The sequence below is a fragment of the Corythoichthys intestinalis genome, chromosome 3 (genome assembly GCF_030265065.1).
Source record: "Corythoichthys intestinalis isolate RoL2023-P3 chromosome 3, ASM3026506v1, whole genome shotgun sequence".
Taxonomy (NCBI): Eukaryota; Metazoa; Chordata; class Actinopteri; order Syngnathiformes; family Syngnathidae; genus Corythoichthys; species Corythoichthys intestinalis.
In genome coordinates, this window is record NC_080397.1 from 57,905,988 (window position 1) to 57,927,212 (window position 21,225).

The 21,225-nt window shown below is 38.1% G+C and overlaps 1 protein-coding gene across 4 annotated transcripts in view; it reads left to right on the plus strand.

Annotated features, from left to right (window-relative positions):
• The first annotated feature begins 2,120 nt into the window (after positions 1-2,120).
• Positions 2,121-21,225, plus strand: part of sgsm1a (small G protein signaling modulator 1a) — a 124,903-nt gene continuing 105,798 nt past the window's right edge. For all 4 annotated transcript variants that reach the window (XM_057832721.1, XM_057832724.1, XM_057832723.1 and 1 more), the window contains exons 1-2: positions 2,121-2,212; positions 2,324-2,367. In XM_057832721.1, the coding sequence (XP_057688704.1) occupies positions 2,194-2,212; positions 2,324-2,367 (63 nt within the window). In that variant the 5' untranslated portion in view covers positions 2,121-2,193. The remainder of the gene's footprint in view (positions 2,213-2,323; positions 2,368-21,225) is intronic.

A 21,225-nucleotide genomic window follows, 5' to 3' on the forward strand; every position in this document is an offset into this window, starting at 1 on the left:
CGATGCAGAATAAATTTTAGGAGGCTTGCTAAGAGCATTAAATGCGAATACAATATAAAAATTGTGTTTCTTCAAACTATGCAGAATTGGACTTTCATTTAAAAATAAATTCAAATACGTGACCTTAGCTTCAAACGGTGTTTAAAAAATTAGTGAGGATCTAAGTACAACAAAAGAATAATTGGCTAATTTGGATTGCAAAAGTCCACTAGCTTAAATGCTATAAAATGCTAAAGTATTTTTATTTATTTATAATTTTTATATTTATTATATAAATATATATATATTAGGCTGTCAAAATTATCGCGTTAACGGACGTTATCAATGTTTTTTAACTAATCACGTTAAAATATTTGACGCAATTAATGCAGATGCCCCGCTCAGATTTAAATGACGGTACAGTGAAACGCTCACTTGTTAATTGTGTTTTATGGAGTTTTGCCGCCCTCTGCTGGCGCTTGGGTGCGACTGATTTTATAGGCTTCAGCACCCATGAGCATTGTGTAAGTAATTATTGACATCAACAATGGCGGGCTACTAGTTTTTTTTTTTTTTAATGAAAATTTTTACAAATTTTATTAAAACGAAAATATTAAGAGGGATTTTAATATAAAATTTATGTAACTTGTACTTACATTTTTCTTTTAAGAACTACAAGTCTTTTTATCCATGGATCGCTTTAACAGAATGTTAATAATGTTAATGCCATCATGTTGATTTATTGTTATAATAAACAAATAGTCCTTATGTACCGTATGTTGAATGTATATATCCATCTTGTGTCTTATCTTTCCAGTCCAACAATAATTTACAGAAAAATATGGCATGTTTTATAGATGGTTTGAACTGCGATTAATTGCAATTAATTACGATTTTATATATATTAGGGCTGTCAAACGGTTAAAATTTTTAATCGAGTTAATTACAGCTTAAAAAATAATGAATCGTAATTAATCGCAATTAATTGCAATTCAAACATCTATAAAATATGCCATATTTTTCTGTAAATTATATATATATTCTGTAAAACAAATAGTTGTAATGGAAAGATAAAAAACAAGATGGATATATACATTCAACATACGGTACATAAGGACTGTAGTGAGCATTTCACTCTACTGTCATTTAAATCTGTCTATGCTGTCCTCATGCCGAAGCGTCTACTTTTTCCAAAGCTAGACAGCTAGTGAACGACGCCTTAATAATAAGACTTCTTCCTTTTTCATTTGATTTATTAATAAAATGGCCTCAAACCATTGTCCTCTTTAGACCGTCGTAAAACTACCAAAAAAAAGTACACAAGCATTGCATTAGCAACAACGTTAGCTTAGCACGCTATACAGGTTCACTAAACATAAACAAAAAGCGTCTCATACAAAAAATATAACATTTCGCTTACTAACATAATATGTACATTCTTTACAACAACCATACTTACGGACAAATCTTGTCCAAGGATCATATAAGCACAACATTACAACGTAGGCGTCAGCCCGAGTCGTGCAGCCATATTGAACTGGCAAGAAAACAATAAACCATGTGGCAAAGCGACCACAAGAGTTCGCTGTTAGACAGCACAAAAAGCCTTGCTGTAAAACTTACCAAAAGGCAGAATACTGTCTGAGCGGGACATGTGATCGAAACAAGGCAAGTACGAGATAATAATTCGTTAAAGTCATGGCGTATGTAATTCTGCTCTCGCGTGCTCTCACCTCCCGATAGGGTTTTGCTGTAGGGCATTTTCTTTTTTTTTTTTTTTAAATGCCCTCCCGTTCAAAATTTTTCTTCGCCCAGAAAATTGAGATTTTAAGCTTCCCAATGATGTATCACACGTGCATATCGGACAACTTTGAAAGTTGGCTAAATTGGGGGTCTCAGAGCGAAACTTCAAGTCACCTGAGTGTTTTCCGCCATATATGAACCTCTTATCTCCCAGAGTGCTGCTCCTGATCTGTCTGTTTTAAAAAATATGAGTTCTTTCAACATCAAAGTTTGCCCACCCCTAGATCAAACAGTCTTGGAGGAGGACATCAAAGCCACTTCCCTGTAAATGTGGCGCCGTCCAATAGGAATTTCTACCTGTGCCTTTAAGAGGCGGTTCCCTTGGAAGGGGAGGAGGAGTCGTGAGCCACTTCTCGGAGTCGCAGGTCTCTTTTGGATGGGAGGTGCTGTTCGTGAAAAAGCATTGGATCCATGGCAACAATCATGGCAGGTGGGAGACCCCAATATTTCTACAGTTCAGATATTTTCACACCACGAATGAGCTTATCACGCTTGACTGTAGTTAACGTTGAAATGTCACGTGCTTCCTTTGTTTCATTAGAAGCTGAGACACGCCAGAAGCTGCTGCGTACTGTCAAGAAAGAGGTGGGTGGTTTCTTCTAGGTCTAAAAACAAAACACTTTCGATTTTATGACAATCCGAAATAGAATCCCTTTGCGAGTCGTAACCCTAAACGCAAGGTTGGACTAATTGAATGGCTTTCTTATGTCGTCTCCATGACACCTGTGAAATACCGTGTAGGATGCTCCTCCTTCAAATCAGGAAAAGTACAGCAGGTTCTATTTTTTACCGAGAGCTATGAGTGTGGAAGGTTCAGAATGGAAGACACATGACATAACTTGGAGATTTTAGTCGTGTTCACAGCAATATATTGAATGATATCTTTATGTCAACTGACCTATTGACTATCACTGTATGTGCGCGTGTTTGCAATAGAAACACATTTGTCCTTTTAATACTGTTCATCATCATGTTACGTACACAAACTTTGGCTGTGCTCGGAATCACTTACCAGCCATCATAAAATACCCAATAAAGTTAGCTCACTATTATCCATTGCTGTTCAAATGTGAAGTATGGTCTCCCCTAAATCAGGGGTCTGCAACCTGCGGCTCTAGAGTCACATGCGGTTCTTCAGCACTGCCCTCGTGGCTCCCTGGAGCTTTTTCAAAAATGCTTGGAAATGGAAAAAGATGGGGTGATGGATGAAGGAAATATACAGTGTGTGTGTATATTATATATATATATATATATATATATATATATATATATATATTAGGGCTGTCAAAATTATCGCGTTAACGGGCGTTAATTAATTTTTAAATTAATCACATTAAAATATTTGACGCAATTAACGCACCCGCTGGCATATTGCCTCAAACATTACAATGAGGCCGTTTATGGACATTTAGAGTGAAGAGAATGCCACCGACCGCTTGGGGGCAGCGCCGTTCCATACTCATGTTATGTGTTCTAAACGTGGGAGAATTAGTAGTTGTGAGACGTTTATGCTGTATTCACAATGCAATGCAAATTGCTATTTGTGCTCCACACATATTTCGGTAAGTTTTCTTTCTTTTAGTGGCAATTATACGTCTCTTGTTTTATTTTGGGTAAGATATGTACAGATACAGTGGGGAGAACAAGTATTTGATACACTGCCAATGGGTTTTGGCAGTGTATCAAATACTTGTTCTCCCCACTGTATATGTTATACAGTAAAGGCGAGTGGACACAGGCGCGCCGTTTATTGGCATAAGCTTCTCCTTCACAACAAACATAAGAATCGTTTAGTGAAAGCACAACAAAAATAATATTCCTATCTCTCAAAAAAAAAAAAATGTTCTCAAAAAGAAAAGCACTTCAGTCTATAGTAATGAGGCCCTATTCTGACACACAGTTAAACAACAATGCTAAATAAACTGGCATTCCATATCAATTTAGCTATGCAAAATACACTTAAAACTTTTCACTCTATTTTTATTAGTTATTTTTATTCTTCTTATTACTATATTAACTCTACTTTTGATTGAAAATTTTACAAATTTTATTAAAACGAAAACATGAAGAGGGGTTTTAATATAAAATTACTATAACTTACTATAACTATAACATTTATCGTTTAAGAACTACAAGTCTTTCTATCCGTGGATCACTTTAACAGAAAGAATGTTAATAATGCCATTTGTGGATTTATTGTTACAATAAACAAATACAGTACTGATGTACAGTATGTTGTATGTATATATCCTTCGTGTGTCATATCTTTCCATTCCAACAATAATTTACATAAAAATATGGCATATTTTAGAGATGGTTTGAATTGCGATTAATTGCTATTAATTACGATTAATTAATTTTTAAGCTGTAATTAACTCGATTAAAATTTTTAATCGTTTGAAAAAAAAATTTGTCAAAATTATTGCGTTAACGGGCGTTAATTAATTTTTTAAATTAATCCCGTTAAAATATTTGACGCAATTAACGCAGATGCCCCGCTCAGACACATTTAAATGACGGTACAGTGAAACGCTCACTTGTTAATTGTGTTTTATGGAGTTTTGAAGCCCTCTGCTGGCGCTTGGGTACGAATGATTTTATAGGCTTCAGCACCAATGAGCATTGTGTAAGTAATTATTGACATCAACAATGGCGGGCTACTAGTTTATTTTTTCATTGAAAATTTTACAAATTTTAGTAAAACGAAAACATTAAGAGGGGTTTTAATATAAAATTTCTATAACTTGTTCTAACATTTTTCTTTTAAGAACTACAAGTCTTTCTATCCATGGATCGCTTTAACAGAATGTTAATAATGTTAATGCCATCTTGTTGATTTATTGTTATAATAAACAAATACAGTCCTTATGTACCGTATGTTGAATGTATATATCCATCTTGTGTCTTATCTTTCCATTCCCACAATAATTTACAGAAAAATATGGCATATTTTATATATATATATATATATATATATATATATATATATATATATATATATATATATATATATATATATATTAGGGGTGTCAAACGATTAAAATTTTTAATCGAGTTAATTAGGCTTAAAAATTAATTAATCGTAATTAATCGCAATTCAAACCATCTATAAAATATGCCATATTGTCAAGTTATTATCAAGTTACCGGTTAAAAACAGTAAATAAAATGCTCAAGTCCCCATTCTGTATCAGCAGCTTTAAACTACATTCAATTAATTTAATGTTGTGAATCAACCGTTAAAGTTGTTAAAATTGCGCCCGTTATTCCATAATTTCCCTCATGTCTACTTTCGACATGTGAAAGTTTTAAAACTGTTTCATCATTTAAAGATAGATTCAAGTCAAGATTTTGCCGATTTAGGGGTATTTTAGATAAAAGGTAATTAGGTTCTCTATAACAGAGCCTTCTAGAGAAGTCTACTGCTTTAAGATGGCGCTGGTTTACTAGCGCGGGAAAGTCTGTCATTTCACATCTAGTTTAGATATATGTGATATCTACCATAGCCGTATGTTGTGGTATGTTTGTAGCAACTACCAACTGGGCACTGTTTGTAGCGGCTGACGGCCGCAGTCAGGTATTATTGGTTTTGTTTTGTTTTTTACCTAGCGGCATTAGCTGCACATGATATTTACTCTCGTTCCGTTCCTCATTGCGTCCCGAAGACCGCGCTGACTGCGTTTTATTTCCGCTTTACCTGGTATAATTCAATCATCGGAATTTGGATGTTTGTGAATCGTTCTCGAATCTTCCACGGCCGAATTGCGAATAATCTAAGAATCGGAAATTTTGCACGCCACTAGTAAACAATATAAAGTGAGTTTAATCAATTAAATCTAACTTTCACAACCTGAGACAACTGGTCAAGTAGGCATAGCCTACTGTACTTCAATTATTTTGACTTGAAATAGTGTTTATATCTCCACCTTGTAAAGGACAAATTTTCCTCTGAATGCTCTGCCATCATATCCCTCTGCATCTATTTTGCGTGTGTGTGTTTGCCGCACGTGCTGTTCCAGTTTGTGTGTGAAAACACCGGCTCTGATTGGCTTACCATGACACATGACTCTAACCCTCAGCCAATCACAATCACTTCCATCGCTTCTATCCAGGTGGTGCATTCAGGTAGCCTGGTCCCCCTACTCCTCCCATCACCCTCAAAGCGTCTGCCGTCCTCAAGATGGAAGTAGCATTCTTGCTGGCTGACAGTGGGGGATGGGAACGAGGCTAACATTCAGGTGTAGCAAAAACAGAAACGTTAGCAAACTTTGGAAAGCATTGTCTAATTGAAAGAGCAGGGACAGCCTGGAGTCATAAGAAGTACGTGCTTTAATATTCTGATACAGAATTATCTGAGGCACCCTAAAGTGCACAAGGCGCCAATATTGTTTTGCTCACATAATGCGGGAGTGAGTTAGAGACACGGCCTGCCGAGAGCCGTACGTTTGTGTTAATGTTGAAGTTATATGTGCTATTAAAGAAACGGTGCCAGCACGTCCTGTGTGGTATATCTTTGCTAAGAAAAAGCACAAAACACAAAACGTGCGCTATTCTCGAACCTGAACGCACCCCAAGTCTTGGATGACAAATAAATACAGCAGAGTAGACTCGCTACGGCTGGTAGTTTCTTCAGTTTATTCAGAGTAAGTAACGCACCGCTTTTGACCGTCAGTAACGGTAACGGCGGAAAAAATAATTAGTTAGTTTACCCCGTTACTGAAAAAAAATAACGTCGTTATGTAACGGCGTTATTTACAGTGCCCTCCATAATTATTGGCACCCCTGAAAAAGATGTGTTTTTAGCTTCTAAATTTTTTTTTTTTTTTTTTTTCAAATAATATGGGACCTTAATGGAAAAAAAGAGAAAAATCCAACCTTCAATACAAATGCATTCATTCAGTGGGGAAAAAATCCCACATAAAGAAAAAAATATTTGACATCAAATAATGTGTGTCACAATTATTAGCAACCATGGTGTTAATACTTTGTACAACCACCTTTTGCCAACAAAACAAGGTCTGGGGACTGAGATGGCCATGGGAGGAGCTTGATTTTGTGTCTGGTGAACCATTTCTGTGTAGATTTGGCCATATGTTTCGCGTCATTGTCTTGCTGAAAGACCCAGTGACGACCAATCTTCAGCTTTCGGGCAAAGGGCAACAGATTTTGATTTAAAATGTCCTGGTATTTCAAAGCATTCATGATGCCATGCACCCTAACAAGGTTCCCAGGGCCTTTGGAAGCGAAACAGCCCCACAGCATCACTGACCCGCCCCCATACTTCACAGTGGGTATGAGATGCTTTTCAGCATGCGCATCTTTCGTGGCACGCCAGACCCACTTAGAGTGTTTGTTGCCAAAAATCAAAATCTGTTGCCCTCTGCCCGAAAGCTGAAGATGGGTCGTCATTGGGTCAGCAAGACAATGACCCTAAACATATGGCCAAATCTACACAGAAATGGTTCACCAGACACAAAATCAAGCTCCTCCCATGGCCATCTCAGTCCCCAGACCTTGTTTTGTTGGCAAAATGGGGGTGTACAAAGTATTAACACCAGGGTTGCTAATAATTGTGACACACATTATTTGATGTCAAATAATTTTTTCTTTATGTGGGATTTTTTCCCCACTGAATGAATGCACTTGTACTGAAGGTTGGATTTTTCTCTTTTTTTTCCATTTAGGTTCCATATAATTTGAATTTTAAAAAAAATTATTAGAAGCTAAAAAACACATCTTTTGCAGGGGTGCCAATAATTATGGAGGGCACTGTATAACGGTGTTATTCCCAACACTGGTTGTCAGTCAACATATCATCAAAATGGTATGTTGTGAAAATATTTTATAAAAGTTGAAAAGTTACCTAGTGTAGCTTTAAATTGTGTACAGTGGAACTGTACTGGGTAGAGATGTAATTCATGACGTACGTTTGCTGATGGTTACGCTTTTTTTGTGTGTGTAAAATATCAGTGCCAGACTCAACAGAGATGTCAATGGTGATAGTTAACTCTACAGTCAGTTATTATAGTAATGTTCTAACATTATCAACTGTCATAAAAGTGTGAAAAGAAGTTCACACCCCTTAATGACATGGATGAAATCTTGCAGATGGCGCGTGACTTCATGCATTTCACTTCAACATTGTTCTAGGGGTGTGAAAATGAGCCAAGAGTAATATGCAGAATTAACACAGAGCGATTGCGTACTCACCAATATATGGTGATTTGAATAAATTAAATTGACTTTTTAATATGCAGGAAGTGTACGAAATATTGCGTCCCCAAGGTGTCAACCCACCTTTCATGAATGAATGAAGCATGAATGAATAAAAATCACCGACACGCCAAATTTCTCAGCCAATGCCATGGCCTGTAAAACGGGAGTTAATACATTAATCTGACTGAATTAGCATCTGATACTCCATATTGATATCGGCGACTGATAAGGTGATTTTTGGAGTATTGCACAGTAGGGATGGGAACTCGAGGCGTGCGAAATTTCCTGTTCTTAGATTATTCGCGATTCGGCCTTAGAAGATTCGAGAACGATTCACAACTATCCAAATTCCGATTATTGAATTATACCAGGTAAAGCGGAAGTAAAACACAGGCAGCGCGGTCTTTGGGACGCAATGAGGAACGGACCGAGAGTAAATAACATGTTCAACTCATGCCGCTAGATAAAAAAAAAAACAATCATACCTGACTGCGGCTGACAGCTGCTAAAAACAACGCCCAGTTGCTAGTTGCTACAAACATACGATATCATTTATATGTAGAACTAGATGCAAAATGACAGACGACGTCGGTGTTAGAACATGTATTATTGAACAGAGATGTGAAATGACAGACTTTCCGGCGTAAGTAAACAGCTGCCATCTTAAAGCACTAGACCTCTCTAGAAGGCTCTGTTGTAGCGGACTTAATTAACTTTTTATCTAAAATACTCGGCAGTATCTCGTCTTGAATCTATATTTAAATGATGAAATAGTTTTAAAACTTTGACAAAATTAGACAGAAGGGAAATTATGGAATAGCGGGAGCAATTTTAACAACTGTAACAGTTGATTTACAACAAATAAACTAGAAACTGCAATTTCGGGAGAAATTACACCTTGGTCTTTCCTCTGTGGAGATACAGATCTTAGTCCCACTCAGGTCTATCAATAGAATGGACCATAATACCAGTCAATGGCACTAAACAAAGTAAAAGCCATTAGAAATGATTGGGAGAATTGGACGTCCATGGTCGTCAATGGCGGCACCCTTCATAATTGTTAATGGAATCGGGGAAGTTTGGGGAACACGTCCTATTGATATCGAGTCATTTTCTGTTGATTTGGGGGGGGGGGGGATTCCCATTGAAAATGAATGGGAAAAAATTTGGACGTCCATGGATGTCAATGGTATCAACTTCCATAGGCGTCAATGGAATCCAAGTACATTGGCATCAATAGAATGAAAAAACATAATTAAAAGCCATTAGAAATGAATGGGAAATTTGGACGTCCATGGCCGTCAATGGCGGCACCATTCATAAGCGTCAATGTAATTGTCGAATTTTGGGGGACACATCCTATTGATATCTGGTCATTTTTCTGTTGATTTGGGGGGGGGAATTCCCATTGAAAATGAATGGGAAAAAATTTGGACTTTCGTGGACGTCAGTGGTATCAACCTATATAGGCGTCAATGGAATCCAAGTACATTGGCATCAATAGAATGAAAAAACATGATAAAATGCCATTAGAAATGAATGGGAAATTTGGACGTCCATGGACGTCAATGGCGGCACCACTCATAAGCCTCAATAGAATTGGAGAAGTTTGGGGGGACACGTCCTATTGATATCTGGTCATTTTTTGTTGATTTGGGGAAAAAAAAAAATTCTCATTGAAAATGAATGGGAAAATTTTGGGACGTCCATGCACGTCAATGGTATCAACTTACATAGGCGTCAATGGAATCCAAGTACATCGGCATCAATAGAATGAAAAAACATAATTAAATGCCATTAGAAATGAATGGGAAATTTGGACGTCCATGGCCGTCAATGGCGGCACCCTCCATAAGCGTCAATGGAATTGGGGAAGTTTGGGGGACACGTCCTATTGATATCAGGTCATTTTTTTGTTGATTTGGGGGGAAAAAAAATTCCCATTGAAAATGAATAGGAAAAATTTTGGACGTCCATGGACGTCAATGGTATCAACTTACATAGGCATCAATGGAATCCAAGTACATTGGCATCAATAGAATGAAAAAACATAATTAAATGCCATTAGAAATGAAACTTTTTATCTAAAATACTCCTAAATCGGCAGAATCTCGTCTTGAATCTATATTTAAATGATGAAATAGTTTTAAAACTTTGACAAAATTAGACAGAAGGGAAATTATGGAATAGCGGGAGCAATTTTAACAACTGTAACAGTTGATTTACAACATTAAATTAATTGAATGTAGTTTAAAGCTGCTGATACAGAATGGGGACTGGAGTTTTTTCTTTACTGTTATTTTTCAATCAATCAACTTTATTTGTATAGCACATTTTAAAAAATCTGCCAAGGATACCAAAGTGCTTAACTTATTTTGCTGTTTTATGGTATGTAAACTTTCAAAGATAAAACAAACACAAAAATAAAATAAACAAACAGTCATTGCACATTAAAAGCTGAAGAAAAATAAAATGTTTTAAGGTGTGATTTAAAATCCGTAAGTGAAGGGGCCTGTCTAATAGTAAGTGGTAATTGGTTCCACAGCCTGGGCGCCATCACTGCAAATGCACGGTCACCCCTAAGCTTCAGCCTTGATCTTGGGACTTCTAGAAGCAGGTGGTCAGCTGATCTGAGGGTTCTGGTTGGACTGTAAGACTGAAGCAGTTCTGACCGATATGGCGGCGCAAGATTATTCAAATATTTAAAAACAAATAATAATATCTTAAAATGTATTCGGTAATGTACTGGGAGCCAGTGAAGAGATGCTACAAAGAATTACCATAAACCAGCCGAGTTATGACAAAAGCATGGATCAATTTCTACAAATCACAGCGTGAAACAATAGATTTCATGTTAGCAATCTGGCGAAGCTGATAAAAACAGTCACGTACAACACAAGAAATCTGCTTCTCAAATTTAAAATCAGAATCAAATTGGACCCCTAGATTTTTTTATACAATATACATTTTGGTATACAGTATTTGTTTACTGTTATATGTTAACTTGATACTGAAATAGTAGTTTGGTTTAGCCTGAGAGGATTTTTGAACAATTTTGGAACTAATGTACAAAACATTAAAAAAAAAAAAAAAAAGAAAAGAAAAAAAAGGAGGGGTGTGCATCAATAATCATTCTATAATCGAATCGGAGCATCTGAATCGTAATCGAATCGTTAGGTGCCCAAAGATTCCCAGTGAGAACCCCTGGATACCTCATGATACAAGTCTCACGATAACGATATTCTCACAGTATGGCAATACAACAATTATCGTTAACACTTTACAATAAGGGTCCCTTATTTAACATTAGTAAATGCATTTTTAGACAATAACTCATGTTTAAGTAACATGACAATAATTCATTTAATCCCTTATCTAACATTTATTAATATATTAACATGAGTTAATGCACTAGTTAGCATTTTAAACTGTTTAAGTAACATGACAATAATTCATTTAATCCCTTATCTAACATTTATTAATATATTAATTAACATGAGTTAATGCAATAGTTAATTTATTTTAAGACAATAACTAATGTTGAGGTAACATTACAATAATTGATAAAATTGCTTATCAAACATTTATTAATATATTAATTAACATGAGTTAATGCATTAGTTAATGCATTCGTTTATACATTAGTGAATGCATAACCAGACAGTAACTAATAGTTTGGTCAAATTAAAAATATATATATAGGCCTATATAGGGTTAGGGGGTTTGGGTTTGTTAAATTAAACATTTATAATTTCTTAGTTAAGGGACACATGTGCTACACTTTACAATAAGGGTCCAAAAAGCATTCAGTAATGGTTAATAAAGGTTAAGAGGGGGGAACTTAAGCATTTATAATTTCTTAGTTAAGGGATACGTGTACCACACTTTACAATAAGGGTCCAAAAAACATTCAGTAATGGTTAATTAAGGTTAAGTAATACTTATGAGGTATGAAATAATACCATACTTAAGGTTAGGTTATAATATATATAATACATTACTTACATTAATTCACATATACAGTACATTAGTGCATTAATAAATAGTTATTAATGTACAGTATACTGGAACTAGTAAGTGATTGTTTATTTTAAAATGAGAAACATTGCTCTATGAGGCCTTGGGTGCTGCTACCCTAACCTTAAGTATGGTATTATTTCACGTGAACGTACCTCATAAGTATTACTTAACCTTAATTAACCATTACTGAATGTTTTTTGGACACTTATTGTAAAGTGTAGCACATGTGTCCCTTAACTAAGAAATTATAAAGGCTAAGTTAACAAACCCTAACTCTATATCGGCCTATATATATTTGTAATTTTACCAAACCATCAGTTACTGTCTGGTTATGCATTAGCTAACGCATTAACTCATGTTAATTAATATATTAATAAATTAATAAATGTTAGATAAGCAATCATATTAATTATTGAAATGTTACTTCATAAATTTTTAGACAATAACTAATGTTTAACTAATGTTCATTAAGGAACCCTTATTGTAAAGAGTTACCCAATTATCATGTTATCAATTGTCAAGTTATCAGCCAGTCAAACGTGCATTTGAGGGGAAAAAACGGACTGGCACAATCAGCAGTGAAACGGGGTAAATGTAAGTCTGAACATAATGAAAATAATTCACTAAATAATGGTAGTGTCAATTCTGTCCTTACAACATATGGGGAGACAATCTAAATCCTCTATAGAACTGAAGTCATTATATAATGCAAATAAGGTTGATTAAAAGTAGGTGGGGACAATTTGAGCATCCTAATAAGTTGGTAGTGTTATGTCCCTACCATCCATATGCAAAGCTACGTCCTTGGTCACTTCGGCATAAGATTGGTATCATGAAAACATATCTTGAAATAATCAGAAGTAAAAAATAAAAAAAAAAATGTATCGGGAGTCGGGGCATATCTAATGAAGAATCCAAGAGTTGAACTCTGGAATGGAAAGTGTGTCCCACTCTCATATTCAGATCATTTATTTTGAGGATCACACACAAGCCCATGCCTCAGGACCAAAGGGGCCCCCGAATGACCCTTCATTTATTTTACTCTACGTTCACGTTTCTTTTTTATTTAAATCATTGTCTGATTAAATATTATGTTCTACTCGATATATACCGTATTGGCCCGAATATAAGACTTTGTGTTTTTGCATTGAAATAAGACTGAAGAAGAGGGGGTCGTCTTATAGTCGCGGTCTAGATGTTATACCCATTTACGACGCTAGACGGCGCCAGATATCATTGAAGCGATGTTCTGTCATGACAGGTCTCAGCTACTTTTTGCATTATTTTATTTCAATGTTTTTCCTTATTCAGATTTGTTTCAAGATTTCAGTTACAGTTAGACTTCACTTTGATGGTTAATGCAGTTATTGCAAATTTGTTGTTTTATCACATAGTTTGGTTTATTTACATTTCAAAAACCAGAAGCCATTCATTTACGTATGTGATTGCACTTTAGTTTACATATTTAAATGTTCAGATATTAAGATTTGAATGAGGCAAAATAACATGCTTTTTCTCTCAAATTTATTGTTATAATCATTTGTTCCGGATGTACTGTAATTATTTTCGGTATAAAAATGAATTTGGTGTTCAAAAAGTATTTTTTTTTTTTTTACACCGTCATTGCTTGCAAAGCGTTAAAGTACTGCGTATGTTGTCGTGACAAGGCGGTAGCAGGGGTGGGTGGGTGGCCTATAAGTGTGTCTTGTCCCTTGGCCCCTGCAAGTCTCTCGACAGCCCTGATCACACAGAAACGGCAATTAAATGCGGTCATTGTAAAAGCTTCTCTTGAAACAAATGGGAATTATTAGTGATCTTTAAACAAGTGATTTAAAAACAATTATTGAGCTTGTGAACCAACATAATGGACACAAAAGCGAAAGCAGCACACTGTGAACTGAGCGCAGACAAATTCTGCTTGAGGGATGCCAAGAGATGCATTAAATTGGGGAGACAGCTCTTGGAATTGTAAACAATCCAAATTCACAATTTGCCTCGAATACAACAGAGCTGTTTTGTTTAGAGTGAACTGGAAATGATTCATCTGACTAAATAATGATAGCTTTGATTTTGGCGGTTATTAGCATTAGTGTAGCCTGACATTTTTTGTGTGTGCGCATTAAACTATTTAACTATTTACTATTTTCCTTATGAACAAATGCAGTGGTTTTAAAAAGTATCTGAACCTTTTAGAATATCTCACATTTCTGCATGAAATCACCATCAAATGTGATCTGATCTTTGTCAAAATCCCACAGATGTAAAAACAGTGTCTGCTTTAACTAAAACCACTCAAACATTTATAGGTTTTCATATTTTAATGAGGATAGCATGCAAACAATGACGGAAGGGGGGAAAGATAAGTAAGTGAACCCTCTGCCTAAGAAGACATAGAGAGGAATTGAAACCAGTTTTTACCAAACAATTTAAGTCAGGTGTGTACCCAATCACTGATGAGTTGGTTAAAAGCTGCCCTGGCCACTACAAAACACACACCTGGTAAGAATTGGGTTGATGAGAAGCATTGTCTGATGTGCATCATGGCTTGGTAAAAGAGCTGTCTGAAGACCTGCGATCAAGGACTGTTGATTTGTATAAAGCTGGGAAAGGATACAAAACCATCTCTTAAAGTCTGGATGTTCATCAATCGACAGTCAGAGAAGTTGTCTACAAATGGAAAGAGTTTGGCACTGTTGCTTCTCTCCCAAGGAGTGGCCGTCCACCATAGATGATGCCAAGAGTTCAGCGCAGAATTCACAGAGAGGCTAAAAAGAACCCTGAAGTGTCTGCTAAAGACTTAAAGAAATCAGTGGCACAGTCCAATATCTATGTGCACACATCAACTATATGTAAAAGTATGGCCAATAATGGTGTTCATGGGAGGACTCCACAGAGCAAGCCACTGCTGTTTTTAAAAAATAAAAACATTGTTGCTTGTTTAATGTTCGCAAAAAGGCACTTGGACACTCTACAGAAGTTTTGGCAAAATATTTTGTGGACTGATGAAACCAAAGTTAAATTGTTTGCGAGTAACACACAACGTCATGTGTGGAGGAAAAACGAAACGGCTCATCCAACATCAACACCTCATCACCACCGTGACGCATCGTGGAAGGAGCATGATGATCTGGGGCTGTTTTGCTGCCTCAGGCCCTGGACAACTCATTAATTGAAGAATGAATTTATCACGATGTTTTGCAGGAAAACCAGAGGCCGTCTGTCAGACAGGTAAAGCTGAAAGGAAGATTCATGCTGCAACAAGACAATGATCCAAAACACAGAAGTAACTCAACTTGAGAATGTGTATTTTGTTGTTGTAAAACCATTCTGGAGTGGCCAAGTCAAAAGCCAGACTTGAACCCCATTGAGATGCTGTGGCATCAGCCAAAGACAGTGATTCATGCCAGACATCCCAGGAATCTGACAGAACTACAGCATTTTTGTAGGGAAGAGTGGGCCAAGATTAGTCCTGATCGATGTGTCGGACTTAATCTGCAGCTACAGGAAGTGTGATGGTTCACTTACTTATTTTTCCCCCTCCTATCATTGTTTGCATACTACCCTCATTAAAATATAACTGTATGCCTGCCTCTTAACTCAGGCCCTTCTCACTTCGGCACTGTAAATATCTTTCACTCTGGCACTTACAAGCTCATACATTTCTCCGGGGAGACTTGGGACGGGGCTTTACAGTCCCGGCCCGGCTCCCCCCTGTTTTTAATACACCACACTCCAAGGTTGTGGGATGGTTGGGATCTGTTGGGGAGGGGGTACCTCACGGTTGCCTCCTCACGACAGGCCCCGCCATCCCTGCACCTTTTTTAAACGCACCACACACATCATACTCCACAGGAGAGCTCCGGCAAAGGGCGGTGGGACGGGCGGCTGTGCAGAAATTCCATGCTGCGGTCCCACTGTCCCAAGCCAAGCTCTCCTATTTTAATGCATACGTTGCACTACCCTCCCCTCACAATCCCATCACGGTGCTGGGTGATGGCTGCCAGCCTGGAACCTGGCAGCCACAGTAATAGGGTGGTAGGTGGGTCCCACACTTTTTCCTTATGGCGTGGCTCCTGGGGTGTGGCATCCCCTCTGCCTGGGCTGCCGGGAGTGGGGTGGGGGGGTCGGGGCTCCGATCTTGCATCGCCCCGTGGCAGTTCCTCGGCGTTCTCCTGCCTCCGCCTTCCCCTCTCTGACTGGACATCCGCCCTGCGCTCCGTCGCGGGTCGCTGGCTGGATGACGGTGTATCAGCGGGGTGTTGCCTGCACCGGCGGGGGACCCTGCCCTGCCTTGGGCTTGGTGGGCTGCTGGTGGTCCCGTGGCATGCCGTGCCGGTTGGGGGGCTACAGCTGTGGCCCGGGTGGGCGGGGGTGGAGGTAGACGTGGGGTTGGTGGTGCGTCCCCTCCTGGATCCCGGGGGGGACGATGGCTCCTTTGCTGGGCTGCGGGAGGAGGGATGGGCTGCGCTTGACCCCCCCCCGGGCTGGCTGGGTGGAGGCCGTGGCCCTGGGTTGGCGCTGTCGCGCGCCCGCGTGCTGCTGGATATAGTAGGGCATGCTCGGGTTGGGGGTCTTGGTGCCGGGATTGGCGATGGGGCGGCGTAGGGTTGGTCGCCAACGGACTTACATTCATAAGAGATTCACACGATTACTGGGTTCTAGATCACAGAACTGATTTTTGTACACTCTACCCCTTTCAATCACTTAGCTTATAGACACCCCCATCCCCCTCTTTCACTGGCCAGTAGGCCCCCACATGGTGTAAACCGGAAATACATCTCGCTGACGATGGCACCAGCATATTAGTAATAAGTCTAGATGTTCAATGTATTTTTTTGTTGTTGTTTGTGTATGTGTTTCTTTTCTTTCTTCTCTTGTGTTGCTTTTCTTTTGTCCCCCCATAATCCCTTCCTGTTCGCTGCTTTGTCATAATAAAAAGGTATTTTGAATGATCACAATGGGAGTATGTCACTCTCAATGTGAAGCATTAAAACTGTTCAGACAACACGGGCACTTAGGCTACGTTCATACTACAGGTCTTAATGCACGAATCCGATTTTTTCGTCTTTTTCCGACTCGAGTGAGGCATTAACTTGACGGTCTGAACGTGACAAGTCGCATAGAACTGGACCATTTCAAGTCCGATCTGGGTCACTTTCGTATGTGGCTCAAATCCGATCTGGGCCACATTTTTCCAGACTATCGCGGCGGTCTGTACTGTCCAGTCTCTCAAATCGGAATTCATGCAGCAATTACGTCATCAAAAAGCGAGAGAGACGCCAGGGTAGCGTTGCAGCTGTGCGTTATTAGCGCCTCGCTTGCCTTGAACACGGCTTTTTAGGAAGAGTCGGACTTGACAACTGTCATAAAAAAAAATAAAAATGGGTTGAGGATAAGCCTGAGAATGATCAGTTTTCTGTCTGCTCCATATAAGCAATATTTCAACATTGCTTACACGGCCGAGAGTCGGGGCAAACTGTGCGTATGTGTGTGTGACATGCACGGACGGAATTAGTGCGCATGCGTAATACTTGAACGGTCTCAATGGACAAAGGCAGTCTGAACGGGCACGCCAAAAAAACAGATATGACAAAAAATCGGACTCGTGCATTAAGACCTGTAGTATGAACGTAGCCTTAGACTTCCATTCTCTGTGTCAAACAGCTGAACAGGACAGGTTTTAAAAAAATAAATAAATAAATAAATAAAAATAAAATATAACTGTTTGGGTGGTTTTAGTTAAAGCAGACAGTTTTTTCTTCTGTGTGATTTTGACCAGATGAGATCACATTTGATGGTGATTTTATGCCGAAATGTGAGAAATTCCAAAAGGTTTAGATACTTTTTCATACCAGTCTATTTGGTCATAAGGAGAATACTAAAATCAAAATGGCTAAGAACCAGACCGCGAAAATATGCAGCAAATAATTGGAACATCATTAACCGCCTTTTTACGTTGCTTTGTAGCGTGCAGTTATGTGAATCATTTTGTAGCATTTAGACGGACAACTAGGATGATACATAGGCATATGAATCACTGATGCATACACATGTTCAAGGTGCAATTGCGTCGTCATTAAGCAGTTCTGCCATATTTCATTAAATTGAAGCTAGATGATGAATAATAGGAGCTGGTTGTCTACAAGTCTGACCCAGACGATGTTATTGTGGTTTTAGCTGAGGTGGGAGCTTCCCTCTGTTTGTTCTGCTCAGGAGCTTCTCACTTAACACGTACACGCCTAATCACCTAGTTACCATGGAGATTCCCAACACACGCTGAGGTCCTCATCTTCTAAAGTAAAAAATCAGCGGGAAGAATTTGTGAGGCTCTGTGGCGGGAGTGTCACTCTTGTTTTTGCTGTCTCAACATCACATGATTGTGAACTATTTGATCTATTATTTGATTTTGCTGAGTTAAAGGCCTACAGTTAAGCCTACAATATAAGATTACAGGTAGTCCCTGGGTTATGATGTACCCGATTTACGTGACTTCGACTTTAAGATGCGTTTCTCGTCTGCAGTTTTTTTTCTCCAGTTGTTGTTGTTTTTTTTTTTTGGTCTCGTCTCAGCATTGATGCATATACAGTATATTATTTGTCATTTAATTTTGTGATCTATTAGGGCTAATCAGGCATGTGCTGGTATGAGATTTTGATGGTAAAAAAGACAACCTACTCTAGCCTGCTATAAAACATTGGCAGTTTTCTCCAAAACACAAACTTACGGTTAAAAGGTGACACTTCAAACATGAAAAATTGCCGGTTAACAGCATTTGCAAATGATTTTTTTTTTTTTTTAAATCTATTTGTGACACCACAAGCAATGACGAAGGGTGCTTTTTTTGCGGACTGTAAAGCGTACGGCTAGTGGTGTAGGGAACTTACTTCCGGTGAACATTTCAAAATAAAAGCACGTCATGTTCGTCATATAAATAACGATTTCCGGAGTTTATCCCACATACTTCAGAATTAATACTATAATATGTAAATACTATAATACTGCAGAATTCAGATTCTACACTAAGAATAGCTTTAAAATGACACCCTTTATGAAAATATGATTGGCAATGAATAATTATTAAAATCATTATAATACTATTTTAAATCATTATAATACTATTTATTTATATATATATATATATATTCATAGATATATATATATATATATATATATAGTAAGAGTGTAATGGTACATGTATTTGTATTGAACCGTTTCGGTACGTGGTGCTCGGTTCGGAACGGAGGCATACCAAACGAGTTTCTGACGTAATGTAACCCCTACTTTTCGAGGCTGTGAGTCAATCGGGTTACAGTTTCTTTGTGTAGATTATATTTATTCCATCTTCTCTACTATAATGAGGACCAACACGGTAGGACAGTATAACCCAGAAACGTCAACAGCGCGACAACGTGGCCGCCGCGAGAACGCAGTGAAACGTGGGCTTTAAAGTCAATCAGCCAATGCACACCCTTCTCACCTTTTTAACCCCTGACCAATTTTCATGCCTGTAATTAATGATTAGTTTCTGTATCACTTAAAGCTGAGAAAGATTGTCCCTCTAGTCTGTTACATGCAGCATCTTCTCTTTAATTTCATTAGTTTATCCGGGTGTTCCTAGGCTGTTTGTCACGTGTAGGCGTCACCATATGCACGTGGTCCTCATCCGCCTGATTATATGCCATCAGTCCACTCCAATGTACTGTCAAATAACGTGGGCCATTATCCAGAGAGCACAGGATGTCTGAGGCAGCAGAACCCTGTTCTGGCACAAAAAATCGGTTTGAATGAGACCTCATATTTGCTACGGCTTTTATATAACCATTCTGAGTTACCTTGTGTTTGTGTTCTGTTGTGTGCTCAAACAAATACACATCTGTTGCCGAAGAAAAGAAAGAAAAGATGGAAGAATCGGCGAAGCAGCATGTGTCAGCATATTTAATGGTGTTCTGAGTAAATACTGTCTTGTTTTGAGAAGCTTCAGTCTAATCAAATGATGGCAAGATTTCATGGAGAAGCTTATTGCAGAGAAACAATCAAAACCTTATTGGTGTCATAGATAGCATTGGCTATTATTACACTGTGATAATTAAGTGCATTCACAGTATTGGTTTGGGCTGAATGTGATACTATCTAGCTGTGATGGGAGAGTGAAGAAGGTGTTTTATATAGAGACAAGCTTAAATTAGGCTGTTTAGAAGGGACTGCAGGTGCAAAATTTAAGGCAATGTTGGCTATAACTGTTGATGGCTGATGTTTTGCAAGGATTGCAACGTCAGCTATTCTTGAGCTCTGATGTGGTTGGGTGGAATTGGATCGCAGAGTTATGCCCACGCACTGCCTTGTAATAATTTGTGTTCACGCTTAAAGAAAAAAAAAATCTATATTTTCATGCGCATGTAATACAGGGAGTCCCCGGGTTACGAATCAGTTCCATTCCTGGCGACTTAACCTGAATGTCCGCGTTAAGTCGGAATTAAACCCTTAGGTACACCTAAATACATGTAACATGGATTACACTTCATATTAGGGTTGTTCCGATCATGTTTTTTTGCTCCAGATCCGATCCCGATCATTTTAGTTTGAGTATCTGCCGATCCCGATATTTCCCGATCCGATTGCTTTTTTTTGCTCCCGATTCAATTCCAATCATTCCCGATAATTTTTCCCGATCATATACATTTTGGCAATGCATTAAAAAAAAAAATGAATAAAACTCGGATGAATATATACATTCGACATACAGTACATAATGTATTTGTATTATGATTTGTTTATTATGACAATAAATCCTCAAGATGGCATTACATTATTAACATTCTTTCTGTGCGAGGGATCCACGGATAGAAAGACTTGTAATTCTTAAAGGATAAATGTGACTTTGTATATTGTGACTAAATATTGCCATCTAGTGGATTTTTATGAGCTTTCAGTAAATTATACTGCAGCCATTTAACTTCTGCCCAAATGCATGATGGGAAGTGCAACCATGACTGTGCGTAATGGTACCAATTGATATATCTTCTCAGCGTTGGGAAATAAAATAGGGTGTTAAGAAAAAGATCAACTACCACCTTTCTTCCCCACATTGCTTCCCACGATATTTCTAATCGTTGAGAGAGGGATTGTAAGGCTTTAGCCAATTAAAAAAAGGCTTCAAAGGCTGCCAACATTTTCTCTACTAATTTTACGTTGCCTTTTAGCTTTATGT